The 20,943-nt window shown below is 40.7% G+C and overlaps 1 protein-coding gene and 1 long non-coding RNA gene across 2 annotated transcripts in view; one reads left to right on the top strand and one right to left on the bottom strand.

Annotated features, from left to right (window-relative positions):
- Window positions 1-20,943, top strand: part of LOC117510360 — a 903,074-nt gene that overhangs the window by 87,306 nt on the left and 794,825 nt on the right. The gene's annotated exons all lie outside the window — the stretch shown is intronic.
- The window catches only part of fam172a (family with sequence similarity 172 member A), a 538,430-nt gene that overhangs the window by 415,158 nt on the left and 102,329 nt on the right, over window positions 1-20,943 (bottom strand). Inside the window, 2 exon segments of the mRNA XM_034170053.1 lie at window positions 18,773-18,964; window positions 20,505-20,570. Coding sequence (XP_034025944.1) covers window positions 18,773-18,964; window positions 20,505-20,570 — 258 coding nt within the window.

The following is a 20,943-nucleotide window of genomic DNA, read 5'->3' as shown; positions in this document are numbered from 1 at the left end:
CATTATGTATGAGGTCTGTTAGAAAAGTATTGGACCTTTTTATTTTTTTCAAAAACCTGATGGATTTGAATCAAGTGTGCTTGCATGAGCCAACCTTGAACCTTCGTGCGCATGCTTGAATTTTTTCACGCCTGTCGATTGCGTCATTTGCTTGTAAGCAGCCTTTGTGTGAGGATGGGTGTAGTCTCTCGGAGTTTTCTCTTTGCAAGGAAATGGCGGAATGACTGGAGCAGCGCGGCTGCATGAAATTTTGCCAGAAACTGGGCGACAGCCAGGTGGAAACCATTCGGATTATTCAGACGGCTTTCCGTGACAATCCTCTGGGCATCACACAGATTAAGGAGCGGTACAACCTGTTTAAAGACGGCCGCACAACGGTGGAGAGCGCCGCGCTCCGGGTGGCCATCAACACGCTGAAATGACCGGATCATTTCCAAAGTGAACGCTGTGGTGATGTGGGACTGTCGTGTGACTATCCGAGAAATTGTGGAAGAGGTGGACATCAGCACTTTTTCGGCACATTCCACTGCGACAGAAGATTTTGCCATGAAAAGAGTTGCAGTGAAATTCATGCCGACGGCTTCGGCACGAAGCTGACGAAGCAAAAGCGCCTCCGTGTTGAAGTCTCACAGGACATGTTGTGACATGCCCACCTCTTCCACCATTCGGAAGATTCAGACGGCTTTCGGTGGCTTTTCAGTCGTGTGACTATCCGAGAATTTGTGGATGAGCTGGGCATGTCACAACATGTCCTGTGAGACTTCAACACGGAGGCGCTTTTGCTGCGCCATCAGCTTCGTACCGATGAATTTCGCTGCAACTCTTTTCATGGCTAAATCTTCTGTCACAGTGGAATGTGCCGAAAAAGTGCTGATGTCCACCTCTTCCACAATTTCTCGGATAGTCACACGAAGGTCCCACATCACCACAGCGTTCACTTTGGAAATGATCCGGTCATTTCAGCATGTTGATGGCTGCCCGGAGCGTGGCTTGCTCTCCACCGTTGTGCAGACATCTTTAAACCGGTTGTACCGCTCCTTAATTTGTGTGATGCCCATAGCATCGTCACCGAAAGCCGTCTGAATAATCTGAATGGTTTCCACCTGGCTGTCGCCCAGTTTCTGGCAAAATTTGAGGCAGTCACGCTGCTCCAGTCATTCTGCCATTTTCCTTGCAAAGAAAAAACGACGAGAGACTCCACCCATCCTCACACAAAGGCTGCTTACAAGCAAATGACGCAATCGACAGAAAAAATTCACGCATGCGCACGAAGGTTCAAGGTTGGCTCATGCAAGCACACGTGATTCAAATCCATCAGGTTTTTTAAAAAAATAAAAAGGTCAGATACTTTTCTAACAGACCTCATACATGAATTATGAAGAAATACAAACAGTATTGCACTCTATGGTAAATCTGTGTGGAGTAGATAGTTCTCAAAAACTGAGTGACTGTACAAGAAGGTGAAGAGTGAGGAAAGCCACCAAGACACCAGGACAACCTGTGATTGAAGAGATTGTGCATACTGCAAGTTTTGCATTTTGTATCACCACTCCTGCCTTCATAGTGGAGTTGCACAGAGAATCATTTTCTTTCAACAAAACATCAAATCTATGTTTGAATCTCCAATGTGCCTTCTGGCAAACTGTAGCTGAACTTTCAAGTGTTTTTTTTTTTCCCCCATTTCTTTTTTATAGAAACCTTTTCTATACCACTTCATCATGAAGCTGTATAACTGGTGATGCAACACTCAAAACCTGCACTTTGCACAGTTTCTAGTCAGTTTGTGCAGATCAGAGGAGGACCTGCACATTGAATTGGCACAAGTTTTCCATCAGATGCCCTTCTTGACACAACTCCACATTAAAATGGAGAAATGAGGCAGGGGTGGGGTTTGAACCAGGAACCTTCCACACTGAAACCAAGCGCACTAACCACTTGGCCACCACCCCTGCTGTTAGAATAGGGAATACCACCACAATATAATGTTTTCTCTCTCTCTGATCAATTTTTAATTTGCCCGATGCAGACAAGCCCTTGGCGGGCTGGCCCCAGTAATTATGGTGCGTTATTGACAGCTGCTTTCCCGCGGGAGGCTATTTCAAAGAGGTTTAACCCCAGAGCAAGTCCAGGCCCCACACCCACCTTTGAAGGTGTCATGTGCATTGATCTGAGCTTGTGGGATGTGCAGGGACCCTTCCCACCTGGAGGTGTGTGTATGTGTTGTTTGCAGAGCTACAATTACAAGGCCATAGCAAGGTGGAGCTTCTTTTGACCCCTATGCAGGCAGACAAGATGTGTCCTTTGGCTAAACCTGGCTGGATGGATAGAATACCTGTTTGGCCTCCGGAGCCACCTGATGGCCCAAGACAGACTTAACAGAATTCAGACCATACACACAAGGTTATCACCTGTCTACACACATATCAACAGGATAACTCACAGCTCGGGGGGAATTACAGGAATTAACGAGAAAAGAGGAGGAGGAGCAGGAAAAATTTTGACTGAGGGAGAAGAAACCTTACAACAGAGCCATGTCAAAGCACATACAGATGCCATAGTCTGAAGCTGACAATGAAGAAGACATCATTGGATGCCTAGTCACAGCAGCATCACACAAATTAACATGGAATTTTTGCGTTTGAGTTGATATTGTTTCAGCCTCAATTTGAAATTCTAAGGAGATACAAACCCATGAGCTTTTGGCACACTTTGCTGTCCTTTTCCAGCAGTTTCTTGTGTCAAACCTAACTATCAAGGGAGAGTTGGCAATGGAGAGAGGGGAAGAGAAGGCATAGCTCAACAATGGGTTTGAATTTGCATTTTAAATCCTAACTTTATTATTAAACTGCACTGTTCTTTGCAACTGGGCCCATAGGTTTCATGGAGTATGTGCATGTGAATAGGTTTAAACAGGTTAGGGAGCTGTGTGGTTTACTACTGAAACATTTAAAACATACGTAATGTAAAGGGAATATTCAATTTTAGATTACAGTGTTTTACTTAAAGGTTTTTTACCATCTGAAGAAAAAAAGCTATAGATGATAAATTATATTTAGAAAATTATATTTATGAAATTAGAAACATAGCCAGGTGAGTGGAGAGGTTGAAAATGATACAGTGCATAATGCGCAGTAGAGCACCGGCCATTTTGGAAGACAACCACAACTAAACAAAATCCAAAATACAGAAAATTTGAAAAAAAAAAGAAAAAAAAGACAAGTAAGGTTAAACTGAGACGCAAAAAAAGAAAGAAGGGTCAGTACAAGATGACACAGCACAGTCCGAGTGCGACAACAATAATCTTTCTCTCAATCTAGACACAAACTGACAAGTTTCTAGTGCTACAGTTACTCCACCACTCTGCACGCTAATGCTGTAACAAATAATTCCACTTTTCAATACTTCCTCCTTCCTCAATTATTCTGACTCTTACCTCCTCACAATCTATGCTCATTCACTCACTCTCTTTCCCCCCCCTCTCACCCTCTCATCCCACTCCCGTCCAAACCCCATGGCGCCCACCCTCCACCTCCACCATTTCAGTTTCAGGATACAGAGTAGTGACAGGGCCAGAAGGTAATGATACAGCTGCCATGATGCAACAAGCAGACCTGTCGACTGTCAGGAATTGAAATCATGAAGGAATAAGCTGTCATTAAGAGGCCCTCTCCCAGTAGTGGAGCTGTCAGACGCCTGCCTTCTGCCTACTCTCACTGTCTATACCCCCATCTCTCCTCTGCCAGTCCCTCCCCATTTAGAGTCACTCCCTCGCCCTCCTCTCAATTCTCTCTTCCTTCTTCACTCCACTCTGTAGCCCTCTGCTTCCATCCCATTCCAACCAATTGTTAACCCTTCTCCATCTCTGCACTCCAACTCAGATTCCAATAAGACAGGAAAGGATGAGACCTGCTCACACAGCACAAAACTTGCCGCAGCCCAACATTACTGAGCAAACTGTGCCAAATCCTAAAAGCGTACCTTCTGTCCATTTTATGTTTTAGCTATTTGCAGGTCTGCTGACATATCAGCAGACCTGCAAATGTTTTTATTATTGCCATTAACATATGGTAGTATGAAGTTGTTATTATTATTACTATTATTATACATATAACTATTACTATTATTATACATATATTTATATAAATGCATGGGCACCACCCTGGATGATATGGGTGACAAGGTGAAAGTGATGTGCAAGCACCACGCTGCCCTGAGATTCACCCTATTGTGTTTGCATTATGTGTGTGTTAGAATAAGGCTTTGATTAGTATATTCTTCAATCAACTATTTTTTTTCCTCAATCCTGTTTGGCTGTGGTGATCCTACTGGAAGACAGGAAAGGCTGACTCGAGCATCCAGGGAACTTGTGTGAGAAATTCAAAAGTGAAAATACACACACTGTTATCTCTATGATTGTCAAGACAATTTCCAAGCCCCTAACCATAACCAACAAAATGACTGACATTCATACCATGAACAAAAGATGAGTGGGGTGGAATCTATATAGAACGTGGCAGTCTGACATTAGTGATTTTTTTTTGTTTGTTTTTAATTGTTCAACTGTCTGTATCAGATCAATGCTGAATCATGACACTGTAGTCAAGATTTCCTTTTTCATTACATTCACCAACTAACAGTGGTGGGTGGACATTATGTAAATGCCCTGCCTGTCTGTTTATGTAAGGAATACCTGGTAACGTAAATGGTGGACTGCAATAAAATTTTGTGGAAAGATGGACCTTGGACTGATTAAAACTCTTTAAAATTGTTTCCTGTACATTATGCATCTGCTGTTGGTGAGCATGATCCACAGCCACTCAAATAAGGAGTTGATGAAATTTTATATTATGCAGATGCTCTGAAACACACAAATCAGAAATTACCTATACATTTTTATATTAACCATTAATGTAGAGCAGGTGGCTATATGGGCTAGGAGTTTGACTACCAATCTACAGACTGGGAATCACTCAGGGCCTGTGCTTCATACTTGAACGTGTAAATTCATTCAAATGGGAATGGCTTGTAGAGAGTACAGCTCCACCCATTGTGCCAAACTTTATGTGGTTTCAAAAGTCACAGACATAACAAAACACCCGGAATCTTAGCTGAGCATTCAGACTAAAGCAGATTTGCGAACATGATTTTAACTGCATTTCAAACTGCCAACGAATAAGGCTTGAAATGAATAGGGGAAAAAACAGACTTCATGTGACTTTTGACTGTTCACGCGTGTAACATGATATTCAAATTGGATCTGCGCATACAGTAGTGTTCAGAATAATAGTAGTGCTATGTGACTAAAAAGATTAATCCAGGTTTTGAGTATATTTCTTATTGTTACATGGGAAACAAGGTACCAGTAGATTCAGTAGATTCTCACAAATCCAACAAGACCAAGCATTCATGATATGCACACTCTTAAGGCTATGAAATTGGGCTATTAGTAAAAAAAGTAGAAAAGGGGGTGTTCACAATAATAGTAGCATCTGCTGTTGACGCTACAAACTCAAAACTATTATGTTCAAACTGCTTTTTTAGCAATCCTGTGAATCACTAAACTAGTATTTAGTTGTATAACCACAGTTTTTCATGGTTTCTTCTCATCTGCGAGTCATTAATTTTGTTGGTTTGGAACCAAGATTTTGCTCGTTTGCTAGTGTGCTCCATTGTCTTGTTGAAACACCCATTTCAAGGGCATGTCCTCTTCAGCATAAGGCAACATGACCTCTTCAAGTATTTTGACATATCCAAACTGATCCATGATACCTGGTATGTGATATATAGGCCTAACACCATACTAACATGCCCATATCATGATGCTTGCACCACCATGCTTCACTGTCTTCACTGTGAACTGTGGCTTGAATTCAGAGTTTGGGGGTCGTCTCACAAACTGTCTGCGGCTCTTGGACCCAAAAAGAACAATTTTACTCTCATCAGTCCACAAAATATTCCTCCATTTCTCTTTAGGCCAGTTGATGTGTTCTTTGGCAAATTGTAACCTCTTCTGCATATGTCTTTTATTTAACAGAGGGACTTTTCGGGGGATTCTTGCAAATAAATTAGCTTCACACAGGCGTCTTCTAACTGTCACAGCACTTACAGGTAACTCCAGACTGTCTTTGATCATCCTGGAGCTGATCAATGGGTGAGCCTTTGCCATTCTGGTTATTCTTCTATCCATTTTGATGGTTGTTTTCTGTTTTCTTCCATGTGTCTCTTTTTTTTTTTTTTGTCCATTTTAAAGCATTGGAGATCATTGCAGATGAACAGCCTATAATTTTTTGCACCTGCATATAAGTTTTCCCCTCTCCAATCAACTTTTTAATAAAACTACGCTGTTCTTCTGAACAATGTCTTGAACGTCCCATTTTCCTCAGGCTTTCAAAGAAAAAAGCATGTTCAACAGGTGCTGGCTTCATCGTTAAATAGGGGACACCTGATTCACACCTGTTTGTTCCACAAAACTGACAAACTCACTAACTGAATGCCACACTACTATTATTATGAACACCCCCTTTTCTACTTTTTGTTACTAATAGCCCAATTTCATAGCCTTAAGAGTGTGCATATCATGAATGCTAGGTCTTGTTGGACTTGTGAGAATCTACTGAATCTACTGGTACCTTGTTTCCCATGTAACAATAAGAAATATACTCAAAACCTGGATTAATCTTTTTAGTCACATAGCACTACTATTATTCTGAACACTACCGTAAATCACATTTTTACTGGCAGTCAGAACAAAGAATAAAAGGTAATCACTATCTCACAGACTGCTCCTAAAATATTCAAGATTGAAGTCACTTCACTTTTGTGCAAATGGCTGGGTGTGGATCAAGTACGCAAGTGTAGGGCTTAAGCGATCTCAAATACACCAAATAACATTAGCATCAGCACCAAAATACAAGTAATGCAAATCCTTGGATCATGCATCCCTAATGGAAGGTTGAAAAAGAAAACTGCCAACACATTTTATTTATTTATTTTAGCAGGTGAACTACTGTGCTTGAAGTAGTGTAATGCACATGCTGGTGTTTCATCAGATTCTATTTATATTTCCATTGGTGATTATAGTGTTTTACTGTGTAAAAGAGCTACTGTGTTGCAAAGTCTTTATTCATTTGTGAACTATTAATCACATTTCATTCTTTCCCTGTTGCAAAGCAGTGACATCAAGGTCTAAAGTGCATTTAATGATATAACAGCTGCCTACACTGGGTCATTTAAGTCTGCAACTGTTTTCTTTCCTTGGTCCATTTTTCTTCTGTCACTAGCTGTAACTTCTGTGTAGGCATTTCAAGTCATCCCCACAAATTTCATGGCATGACATGACATACTAAACCACAAGCATGCCTCTAATAGATGCAGTCAGCATGAATTCAGCAAGACTGTGCACTCACGTCTCTTTTTAGTGCAGTGCCTGTGTGTGGTAAATGCCTAGATGATGATTTGTCAGGGTGTAAGTACACGATTTCTTTTTTACTATGATGAATGAGCAGCACACGCACAACACACAGCATGTTCTCTATATCTAGGCTGTCACTTTGGCTCTCTGCAGCACAGCCCTGCCTTTTTTCAAATGTAATAACAGCCAGGGTAACAGTAATTCCAAGAAAATCGCAGAGTGGCTGAATCATCTGAGCATCTGAGAGTGCATGTACATGGACACATGGACACACACACACACATACACACACAAAGTGCAAGCATCACCTGCTGCTGTACACAGCAGGACCGGTCTTTACACAGCAATGAAAGTCTGGAATTCAGCTGAGTGAAATAAAAAAAAGATGTGTAGACGAACAGCAGGATCTGTCTTAAGCCAATACAACCACCTGATGAAATTACAAGGGTTATCATGGGCAGAGCGACAAATGAACACGGAGATCAGGATACAAATTAAACAATTGGAAAAGCCAGCTCTTCTTTACTTCCATGATTTATACGCTCAACGTTAATTACCATGTATTTGCAACTGTGAACACACATCTGCTGATTATTGAAATCTGAAAATATAATGCTGTGTTGTGCTGTAATTACAGAGTGCTTTGCACTTTGGCATATGACCCAGGAAAAACACAACCTTTCCAGTGTGTACTTATGTAACAAGCTGAACTAAGTCAACAACTCTAAAAGGACTCTAAAAGTGTCTGCTTTGGAAAGCCTGATGTCCTGTGCACCGGCAACATTTCTTGGATGTTGAAATGGATATTGTGAACTGTTTTGTAATTTGTGTCGTTGGCATTAGCCCAAGCAGAGGGTCACCCCTTTCAGTCTGGTCTGCTTGAGGTTTCTTCCTCAGAGGGAGTTTTTCCTCACCACTGTCATCTGTGCTACCTCTGGGGGTTGGTAAGGTTAGAGCTTACTTGTGTAAAGCGCAATGAGGCAACTTTGTTGTGATTTGGCAATATATAAATGAAAATAAATTGAAATTGAAATTAGAAGGACAGAGCAGGCAAACAAACAAAAAAACACATGAAACTTCAAGTCAAATATAATTACAGTAAGGACTACAATTCCATCCACAGCAGAGTACTAATTATTAGGCCTGTGGATCTCTCCTTTACAAACATATACAAAAGGAATCTAGATACAATGGTGTGAAAAGTGTTTGTGCCCTTGCTTTTACATGTTAGAAATTTTTAGGACATCAAAAAACGAACAAGCAAAAAAAAAAAAAAATTCAGGCTTTGTATACAAAAAATTCTAAAATTATGCCCTTTAAACTCACAATGAAAAGTAATCTACATCATGAATTAAAAGAAGTAAAAATTTAAAAGCCAAAATGATGGTGTGAATAAGTAAGTGCCCCATTAGTATAGCACAAGCAAACCATCAATTTTACATCCAGTTTTCTTCAGAGAAGTCAGGGGATGGACACGTGAACATTCCCAAGACACTGATTAAGTCTTGAACTTTATTTACATGCATCATGAAGAAATACAAACAGTATGGTACTCTATGGTAAATCTGTGTGGAGTAGGCAGTTCTCAAAACTGAGTGACTGTGCAAGGAGGAGAAAAGTGAGGAAAGCCACCAAGAAACCCAGACAACCCAGAAGAGGTTATAGACCTCTGTGGCTGTGACTGAAGAGATTGTGCATAGTGTAAGTTTTTGGTACAGTATGATGGAATGTGATAGTTCTGTACTTAATATGGACCTTTATGTTCCATGATAAATAAGAACAAAGCCATATGGAAAATATACTTTACAGACTTAAAAAAAAAAGAAGAAAAAATGACAAGTAAAAATACAACCCCAATTCCAATGAAGTTGGGATGTTGTGTAAAATGTAAAAACAAAACAAAACAAAAAAAAAAACAATACAATGATTTGCAAATCCTCTTCAACCTATATTAAATTGAATACACCACAAAGACAAGATATGTAATGTTCAAACTGATAAACTTTAATGTTTTTGTGCAAATATTTGCTCATTTTGAAATGGATCTTGCAACATGTTTCAAAAAAGCTGGGACAGTGGTGTGTTTACATCACCTTTCCTTCTAACAAAACTCAATAAGCATTTGGGAAATGAGGACAGTAATTGTTGAAGCTTTGTAGGTAGAATTCTTTCCCATTCTTGCTTGATGTACGACTTCAGTTGTTCAACAGTTTGGGGTCTCCACTGTCGTATTTAGCGCTTCGTAATGCGCCACACATTTTCAATGGGTGACAGGTCTGGACTGCAGGCAGGCCAGTCTAGTACCCACACTCTTTTACTACGAAGCCACGCTGTTGTAACACATGCAGAATGTAGTTTGGCATTGTCTTGCTGAAATAAGCAGGGACGTCCCTGAAAAAGACGTTGCTTGGATGGCAGCATCTGTTGCTCCAAAACCTGGATGTACCTTTCAGCATTGATGGTGCCATCAAAGATGTGTAAGTTGCCCATGCCATGGGCACTAACACCCCATACCATCACAGATGCTGGCTTTTGAGCTTTGCGCTCGTAACAATCTGGATGGTCTTTTTCCAGAGGACACGATGTCCATGATTTCCAAAAACAATTTGAAATGTGGACTCATCAGACCACAGCACACTTTTCCACTTTGCGTCTGTCCATTTCAAATGAGCTCGGGCCCAGAGAAGGCGGCGGCGTTTCTGGATTTTGGTGATGTATGGCTTTCGCTTTGCATGGTGAGAGTTTTTAACTTGCACTTGTAGATGTAGCAACAAACTGTGTTAACTGACAATGGTGTTCTGAAGTGTTCCTGAACCCACGCAGTAAGCTCCTTTACAGAATGATGTCGGTTTTTAATGCAGTGCCGCCTGAGGGATCGAAGGTCACGTGCATTCAATGTTGGTTTTCGGCCTTGCTGCTTACATGCAGAAAGTTCTCCAGATTCTGTCAATCTTCTGATTATATTATGAACTGTAGATGATGGAATCCCTAAATGCCTTGCAACTGAACGTTGAGAAAAATTGTTCTTAAACTGTTGGACTATTTTTCTCACAGTTGTTCACAAAGCGGTGATCCTCGCCCCATCTTTGCTTGTGAACGACTGAGCCTTTTGGGGATGCTCCTTTTATACCCAATCAAGACACTCACCTATTTTCAATTAGGTGTTCTTTGAGCATTCATCAACTTTCCCAATCTTTTGTTGACCCGTCCCAACTTTTTGAAACGTGTTGCAGGCATCCATTTCAACATGAGCAAATATTTGCACAAAAACAATACAGTTTATCAGTTTGAACATTAAATATCTTGTTTCTGTGGTGTATTCAATTGAATATAGGTTGAAGAGGATTTGCAAATCATGGTATTCTGTTTTTATTTGCATTTTACACAACGTCTCAGCTTCACTGGAACTGGAGTTGTACACTGAAAAAAAAGAATGTTTGAACCAACTTAAAAAAGTGTTACAATTTGTAAAAACCTGAATGAATTAAGTTGTTCGAACTTAAGTTTGTAAGTTAGAGTTGATTTAACTTTCAAACTTAAGTTCAAACAACTTAATTCATTCAGGTTATTACAAATTGTAACATTTTTTAAAATTTGGTTCAAATATCCTCTTTTTTCAGTGTAGAAAAACATAAGCACCCACATTCCTATCCATGCAACTTTGTAATTTGTCGTGGCAATCCCTGAGTGGTGAGGAAGACTGTCTCTTGATTGATTCCTGGATGGAATGGTGGATACGGAGATGACTGAACGTGTACCATTTCTGACTGACGCTGCAGATGGTTGTTGTGGGAATCTTCCGCTGGTCAGGATCTTGCTCTCTCTCCTTCCTCTTTCTCCTCTCCTCCTCTGTGTTGTTCATCGACATTTTTTTCCAAAGACTTCCACTCTTGTGTGGGTCACTGCTTCCTGGCTGGCTCAGTCCCCCACTTGTTCTTCCAAGCTCTTCCAGTCAGTGGAGTGCAGCTCTTGTGGTTGTGGTTCAAAAGGTCCTTGTAGCATTTCTTCTACCCTCTTCTGGACAGTTTTCCATTGCTCAGCAAGGAGTAGAAGATCTGCTTGGGAAATTGGCTGTTGTCCATCCTAATGATGTCACCCACCCACCGAATCAGGTTCATGATGATGACACACTTTATGCTCTGGAGCTTGGCTTCAGTCAGGACACTGACGTCGGTACAGTATTTTTCCCACCTGATCCAGTGTATACTCCTCAGTCAGCGTTGGTAAAATCACACAGGTCTCAGATCTGCACAGCAGAGGTGGCATGACAAAAGCTTTGTAGATTAGGATTTTCGTCTCGTGTCGAACGTCTCTGTTGTTGAAAACATGGGTGCAAAGCTGGCCGAAGGCAGTTCCTGCAAACTTAAGTCAGTGTTGGATCTAGTCATTGATGACACATGGCTGTCCAGGTATATAAAGTGGGTCATGTTTTTCAGGACCTGTCCATACAGTTCAACAGCATGAAGCTTTGGATTGGCTATGTTGGGTAGAGGCTGATACAGAACCTGTGTTTCAAGGATTTTCTGAAGGCCTTCATCCATAAAGGATGACACGCTCTTTCGGCTGCATACTGGAAGTCCAGGAGGGAAATGGTGGTGATTTTTGTCTTGGCTTTCAGTCTGCTCAGGCTGAAGAGCTTTCTATCTGTTCTGTATACAATGTTAAATCATCGCAGCACCTTGTCCATGATCAGGTTTAGGATTGTTGACACAAAGACACTGAAGAGCATAAGGGCAATGATGCAGCCTGGCATTACTCCTGATTGAACATTAAAGACTTCAGTTTTTGTGCCATTTACCAGAACTGTGGTGGACATCTCAATTGGTGCACAATGGAAATCATGTGTCTTGTCATTCTTGGCGGTCAGAAGCCACTCTGAGTTACAAGAAGGGTGCTTTCTGCTGGTGGTTGCAGACAGTTGTTGGCACTCAGTGTGAGAACCTTTCCTGCGGTAGACAGCAAGGGGATTCCACAGTGGTTTCCACATTCAGACTTGTCTCCTTTCCACTTGCAGACAGTGACAATCATTGAGTCTTTCAGGTCTGTTGGTACTTCTTCTTAATCTCAGATTTTGATGATGACTTGGTGCAGTTGGCATTGGAGAAAGGGCCTTCTTTAAAGCCCTCAAAGGGAATGTTGTCTTCCCCAAGGTGCTTTGATGTTTTTCTTGCCTTTAACAGCAAGGAGAGTTGGGGTTCAACCAAGTTCTTCAATGACTTCTTGCCTTGAAAAATGGCTGAGCACTTCCTCCTCCTCAATAATTGGGTTGGTGTTTAAGAGGTCTTCAAAGTGTTCTACGAAACACTGATGTCACCTCTGGTCATCAGCAGGTTCAGGCCATCCTTGCCTCAAAGAGGTGCTTGTCCTTGGGTGGAGGGGTAATAGATTGCTTTGGTGGCACTGAAAAAGACTCTACTGTTATTTCTGATGGCAAGAGCTTGGATTTAAGCAACCTTGTTGATTCACTGCTGATTTTTTAATCTGAGAGTTTCATTTTGTGAAGTCGCTTTGCTTTACTGTTGTAGAGCCTTTTTCCTCTTGTGAGATCGGATCTTTCTGAAAGTCAAGGAAAACTTTTCACTTTTGGCCGATGAGTTGTTGGAGGACCTGGCCATTCTTATCAAACCAGTCCTGATGCTTCCTCTTCTGGTGTCTCAGTGTTTCTTGGCAGGCTGTTGTTTTGGCTGTCTTAAAATCCTCCCAGTGTTTAAGAGCCAGGACAAAGTACTTCATTGGGAGTTGTTTCATCAAGCTCTGATGAATTATTGGTTGAAATAAAAGGATTAATAAATGGAATAGTTTTGACTGTGTTGAATGCTTGGTCTCCAAAATAAAGGTCAAACAAGGTCAAAGTTCATTGGATTCTATAATGTTTGATATATGTTAGCCCGTAACATAACTAAACATGACAGATGGTGCAAACTATTCCTTTTTAAAATGATATTAACTCAAACAATAATTTGTATCATTTTTTTTAACCAAAACTGGAGCAACTTTAACTTTTGACCCCTGTACAAACTGAAACTGACCTTTGTCACGATTTTTGCTGTTTTTACACATAACTCCATGGAATTCAGTCATAGATAGTCCAAACTATATCTTTATATCTATATCTTTACTTTATGATCAGACAAGTAATGTGGTATAGTTTTCAACATGATTGAAGCATTTTTAAATTTTGATCCTCTGTGTAATTCTTTATTTACTCCTGTAGCTCATTAGTGGTCAGCTCCAAGCTGGCTCCATATCTGAAAATAAACATTAGTTAATTTAGAATGTGTGTGTCAAATTCCATGCTTTTATCACAAAATGAGCAATTTTTAGGGAAATTTTAGCTAAGCTGCACCACTATGGTCGTCCTTTCCAACTTGGGCATTGAAGTCATCAAGGAGGATGAGCTTGTGGTGTGATCGCAGACAGAATGGTGTCCAGCTTGACATAGAAGGTTTCCTTCTCTTCATGGTCAGTGTCAAGTGTTGGGGCATAAGCACTGATGACAGTGGCCTAGCGTTTACGCACAAGTTGAAGACAGCGTATCATTAATTGTTCACTAACACCTACTGGGAGTCCAGTTCATTTTGGAAGGAGAGAGTTCTTTACAGCAAAACTGACACCGTGTATTCATAGCTTGTCCTCAAGAAGCCCTTTGCAGAAGAAAATGTAGTCCACTTGTTCCTCCTATAGCTGGCCTTCTACTCTTATTTCATTCAAAACCTGAAGTTTGTGAGAGATGAGAACACTTTGCCTTTCTGGTGGGCTCAACTTTTGTTGTCCATCAAGGTTCGTATGTTCCATGTACCAAATTTCATCACTTGCGTTTTTATTTTTCTACCGCAGAGCTGGTGACCCTCTGGATGCAGTAAGCCAGGTAAGTTATGGTGAAGCAGACTATGTTTAGGGCACCTTTTGTAGCCTCCTCCCTGTTCATGGTGAGCAGAATGGACCCTAAATAGGACTGCTCACTCACAAATGCAGCTGTCAAAAAAACCCTCCTGCTTCTTCCAAGGGTCTGACAACTGAATTACACATCTGCTGGTTCTGTGCTGGGTCATAGCTCAGGGCTTCCAGATTCACAATCCTGGCCCAGTCACTCTTTGTCGATCACCGGAAGACTTGAAAGTGTGCAGCACAGTATTGGAAATCTACATCCAGGGTCAATCTCGACACGCCTGAGTATGGGCTTGTTTTTGTTTTAGTTTGCATGTCTGAGGACCTGCTGCAGCCTTCATCCACCTTCAAAGCTGCTAGGTTGTTACAGCACATACTGTCAAAATGACGATATATGCCAACGTTCATGGCCCCATTGTGGCCATACTGTCACCAGCGATCATATGTGTCCAGGATTTACAGCACATATTGTTGCCAAGCACAATATGTGCCAGGTGTGTTACTACATACAATCCACTGCACCAGCGACAATATGTGCCGTGAACATTGGTACATATGGTCATGATAAACCGTAACAGTTGCGTGTGTGTGTGTGTGTGTGTGTGTGTGTGTGTGTGAGTGAGAGAGAGAGGGAGAGGAAGAGAGAAAGAGAGAAGTCATGATAATTTTGTATTTTATTAATTTGTGTATATAGATGGCTTTGTAGCCATTTTTAAGTATTTCTGTTCTGTGTTTTTTTTTTTTTATCTTTGTTGTTTGTTCTTCTGCATTGTTATGGGAACCATGATGGAAATAACTGTGAGCTTTTTCGTGCCATCCTCGGCAAGTATACGTATGTATATTGTTATTGTTATTTTATATCATGTATTTTGCCAAATCAATCAATCAATCAAAGAGAGAAAGAGCGAGAGAGACAGCTCAAATTAGATCTGCACACCTCGTGCGTAAAAGCTGGTTGTATTCGCGTGTAAACCTGTGGATCAGCACAAGAAATGTTGGCGCAGTGTTAATCCCCTTGTGAATGTTCCACCGGCAGCAGCCCGAATCCTCCTCGTATGCACGTACGCAACAATATCGTGCATGCTTAATTGAACTTCACAGCAAAACGCACCTGTTTAAATTTAATTAAGTTATTAATTAAAATTAAAATTAAGTCTCAATTACATCACCACGCAACAGTCATTTTCTGTTCAACTGCGCGCTTTGGCAAACCCATGATGAGGAAGGGAGGGGCGCAAGAGGATTCAGCAACTGCACGCACGGTGAATATTTCATCCAAAATTGTCACTGTACTTATACACAGTGCAAGGGTTCAGGGTTTCTGCGGCGCGCCCTGTTTTGTCATCGCCATCAGCAGCAGAAGCAGCAACAGCTACACCAGCTTTTTTATTATTACTGAACCAATATCACCCGGGCACTTTGAATAATTCACCAACACCTGAGAACTAAAAGTCATGTTGAAACAATGTGACATTCTGCAGCATGCACAGAAGAATCTCCACGTTACACATCACCAGTCACTACAGGATGGATCAAACCATCCTCGGTCCTGTGCACACTGATCGCAAAAAGTCCTAGTGCTGTGGAGAAGGCTTGCAAGAAAATAAATGTGACACTTCTCATGCGCTCACAGCGATAAAACGCCAGAACCAAATGCGGTGCGCATCCACGGGAAGCCTACTTTTTAGACGTCCATGCACCGGCTGTCCACGCTGTGGGTTACCAGTCGACGCGTAACGATCTCTCGCGATGGAGTTGCCTGCACTCTCCCGCGGGCTTCCCCCACGGGAGGGGGAAGCCTGTCCCCCTGAGAGCACCATGAGCACCCCCGGGGGCCACTCACCAAAAAAAAAAAAAACACACCTTTGGGCTATGACTTCAGATCAGACGACACCACCCGCGGACGTAATGAGAGTGAGTCAGTGTGCGTGCATGCATGTGTGAGACAGAGAAAAAAAAATGCATAGTTAAACATTAAGTTTTACTTCTTGCTCTGATGACCAGCGACGATATGTGCATTGATTGTCTGTATATATTGTCGCTTGGGACAATATGTGCCGGTGCCTTTGAACAGTGCATATATCATTGTGGCGACAATATATGCACTGTGACAATATATGCCGTAATATGGGTTACAAGTCATCACCTTCTCCACCTCAGCCACCATTGATGACATTTCATTTCACCGGAGCCCCTTTAGGCATCTCGTGTTCAGGGTTCCTGTTGGCCTTCATGGTTACTGTAGCGGCCACAGAGCACACAAAGTCCCCACCGTATTTCATCCCAATAGGCAATTCCCTACTTGATCCGTTACCCAGGTGTTACAACACAGACGAGGGGTTAGAATTTGACCCCTCCCTCTACAATTAACACACACACACACAAACATATACATATATACACACATACATATACACACATATATATATACACACACATACACACATATATATACACACACATACACACATATATATACATACATATACACACACACATATACACACATACATATACACACACACATATACACACATACACATATATACATATACACACATATACATACATATATATACATATACACACATATACATACATATATATACATATACACACATATACATACATATACACACATACACATATATACATATACACACATATACATACATATATATACATATACACACATACACATATATACATATACACACATATACATACATATATATACATATACACACATATACATATACATATACACACATATACATATACATATATATACATATACATATACATACATATACATATACACATATATACATATACACATATATACATATACACACATATACATATACATATATATATATATATATATATATATATATATATATATATATATACAGTGGATTGCAAAAGTATTTAGTCCCTTGGTATTTCACTCAATTTAATTTGTTTATGGCATTTCAAATACAAAAAGTAAATCAGGCTTCTCAAAATAAAAATGTATAAAATTATCTTCCTTAGACTCAAACTGAAAGTAAATCTCTACAACTTGATATAAAATAATTAAAAATATAAAAGCCAAGATGATGGATTGCATAAGTAATCAGCACCTTTAGTATAATACCTGTAAATAATCACTTTAATTGCCAGTTTTCTTCAAACAAGTCAGGGGATGGATACATGAACATTTCCAAGTCACTGAATATGTTGTGAACTTTATTTACATTAATTACAAAGAAATACAAACAATATGGCACTCTATGGTAAATCTGCATGAAGTAGACAGTTCTCAAAAACTGAGTGACTGTGCCAGAAGGAGAAGAGTGAGGAAAGCCACCAAGACACACAGACAACCCAGAAGAGGTTTTAGGCTTCTGTGGCTGTGATTGGAGAAATTGTGCACAGTGCATGTTTTGCATTTTGTATCCATGGTTATACAGCTTCATAATGAAGTGGTACCTACTGTGATGCATGGGGGTGGAAACATCATGCTTTGGGGCTGTTTTTCTGCAAAGGGGACACGACGACTGATCTGTGTTAAGGGAAGAATGAACGGGGCCATGTATCATGAGATTTTAAGCCAAAAACTCCTTCCATCAGTGAAAGCATTGAAGAGGCAACATGGCTGGGTCTTCCAGCATGACAATGATCCCAAACACAACGCTCAGGCAATGAAGGAGTGGCTTCATAAAAAGCATTTCAAGGTCCTGGAGTGGCCGAGCCAGTCTCCAGACCTCAACCCCATAGAAAATTTGTTGAGGGAGTTGAAAGTCCATGTTGCCCAGCGACAGCCCCAAAACATCACTGCTCTAGAGGAGATCTGCATGGAGGAATGGGCCAAAATACCAGCTACAGTGTGTGCAAACCTGGTGAAGATTTACAGGAAACGTTTGACCTCTGTCATTGCCAACAAAGGATATGTTACAAAGTATTGAATTGAACTTTTGTTATTGACCAAATACTTATTTTCCACCATAATTTACAAATAAATTATTTAAAAATCCTGCAATGTGATTTCCTGGATTTTTTTCTCATTTTGTCTCTCATAGCTGATGTGTACCATTGATGAAAATTACAGACCTCTCTCATCTTTCTAAGTAGGAGAACTTGCACAATCAGGGAGTGACTAAATACTTTTTTACCCCACTGTACAGTATGTGTGTCGATGGGGCTTCAGTGACATACAAAGCCACAGAAACATACACTAATCAAAGACGATTCCTCCTCTTTTCAAAGTTGGAAAAGGAAATGAAAATGCAGACATGAAGAGTGACCAGAACAGGCTACACAGCAAATGTACCTCTTCTAATCTCTATGGTGGCATGTACTCAGTACACACAAACCTCTTCTTCCCAGTGAAACATTAAACAGGACATCTCATATCAAAGATCAAATAGTTCAGAAATTAATAAAAAGCTTGAAACCATGTGCTGTACATTCTTTTGTTGTTGCCTCTACCTCCATGGCTCTGGTGATGAAGGGAATCTGTGTCCCTGAGTCCAGGTCCTGGTTGATGATGAGTCTGCGGGCCCACTGACCAGCCCGCACCACGCCACTACCTTGGATCAGTACAAGCAGCTTGGAAGGGTTGGACAGGGCATCTGCACTCAGGTAGATAAAACTAGTTGGCTCAGCATCTGTAGCATCCACCTGAACACACAATAAAACAAATGGAATCTGTGACTGCAGATAAACCCCAAAATCTATCTATCTATCTATATTATATATAGATATAGATAGACAGGCCATAGTAGATTTGGTCTAAATAATATTTGCGAAATATTTTGGTCATTTAGCATAATCAAAATAAACATTTGCCATTTTCATTTAGCCACCATAACTTAAAAACTATTTAAATGTGATTTTCTTTTAATTATGATTTTTCTTTTAATAATGGTGGTCAAAACCAACATTAAACATTTTCTAAAGTACAGTAACAAGCATGATCTTAAACAGAAGCAGCCCTTCAACTGGGGATTGCAATTAGAAGCTCATTTGCATCACAATGATAATTATCAATAATCGTGGTTATGAAAAAAAATGTTTAGATGATTAAAAAGAAAGTAAGCCAGAGAGCAGCATAGCAAGAAGCTGAGAGAGTGCTTGTGTGTGGGTCCACTCAGTCATCATCCTATGCGTCCTTGCATCCCTCCCAACCATGCCTGGAAGAATCTCTAAGGAGACAAACACTGTCCATGAAAGCCATGGGTGGCAGCTGCAAGAACTTAATCCAAGCAGACAAAGAGAGCCGAGTGGAGGCGAAAATCTTACCCTTTATTCTCTTGTGCTGCCTTATTCCCTCTCTCTATACTTGGCTGCAGTTAATCTTCTTAAAATCTGTGGTCACAAGTTCAATGCCACGCAGGTGGATGGACCCACCGCTAACACGCAAACACACATACTATTTACACGCAGGCGGGTGGGCAGCAGAAAAGCAGAACAGACCAATTTTCCAGAGGAATAATGAGATAAATAGGCCGGGCAGATAAACCACTAAAAGTGTTCAGGGCCTAATGAAAGGCAGTGAGTCGCTGGCTTGGTGATTTATGGACAATGTTAGCGCTGAGCTAACTCTGCTGTGCTTCTAAACACCAACTCTGCCTTACATCCTTATAAACGGAAGCTGAACAATGATCACAACTTTTATAAGCAGAGGGGGAGTGGAAAAAAAAAAATCACAGATGGAGAAGTAAAGAGGGGCAAAAAGAGACAAACACTTTTCCAACAATGAATAAAAGAGATCAAGTGTGTGCTCTGAGCCTGGATGAGCTGGGTAAATTATAACTGCATGATGGCTGAGAAGAAAGTCCCCTTCAGTGTAAATGAATGCAAAACAGATTAAGCATCAGCATGCTGTGCCTCTGCGCCTTTGAAATGACACGTCACAATACAGTTAATTTGTTGAGGAGACACTGCACAAAGGATGTGGGCAGAGGAGGAGACAGACAAAAGTGAAGGAGTAAGAGAGAAAGTGAGGGTGAAGGAAAGAGAAAGACAAAGACTGATAGGAAAATGAGGGAAGCCGATTCTTCATAATGCTGTTTGCTTTATTTTTTAAACAGGACACTCAATATCATAATCAGGCTCTAAAGCTGAACCATTTACGTCAATTTTCATATTTAATACTCTCTTTAATCTTCAAGGGGATAAATCATTGGGGAAAACACATCTTTTCATTCCGGATACTTACTGGCAGGATTGCTTTAGTCATGTTGCACTTTTTCTCTAACAGTTCATAAACATACTGAGTGATGATCTGGAACGGAGAAAGAGCACACACATAAAAAGCACAAATTACATTGGTAATGGGTCCAATTAATATTTTTATAATGCTGCTGATCTCAAGCTGCCCAAAGAAAGACATCATATGTGCATGTTCAACTAATGACAGCCACTGTCATGCTTGCAAACAGAATAAAAATTCTATTTAAAATCGTTGTTTATCCTGTGGTGTGTGTGTATACATGAGCTACTTGAAAGATGCTGCGTGGTATGTGCGAGTCACAGCACGGAGCGAGTGTTCAGGTTGTAAGTGCCAGGAGAGGAAATCTCCTGTACAAGCGAAGGGCTGATGTAACTTATGTTTATCCCCGCAGCCACACCACTAAAGAACCTTGTATACAGTCATT

The sequence above is a fragment of the Thalassophryne amazonica genome, chromosome 5, assembly GCF_902500255.1.
Source record: "Thalassophryne amazonica chromosome 5, fThaAma1.1, whole genome shotgun sequence".
Taxonomy (NCBI): domain Eukaryota; kingdom Metazoa; phylum Chordata; class Actinopteri; order Batrachoidiformes; family Batrachoididae; genus Thalassophryne; species Thalassophryne amazonica.
This window is presented reverse-complemented; position numbering and strand designations above follow the sequence as displayed.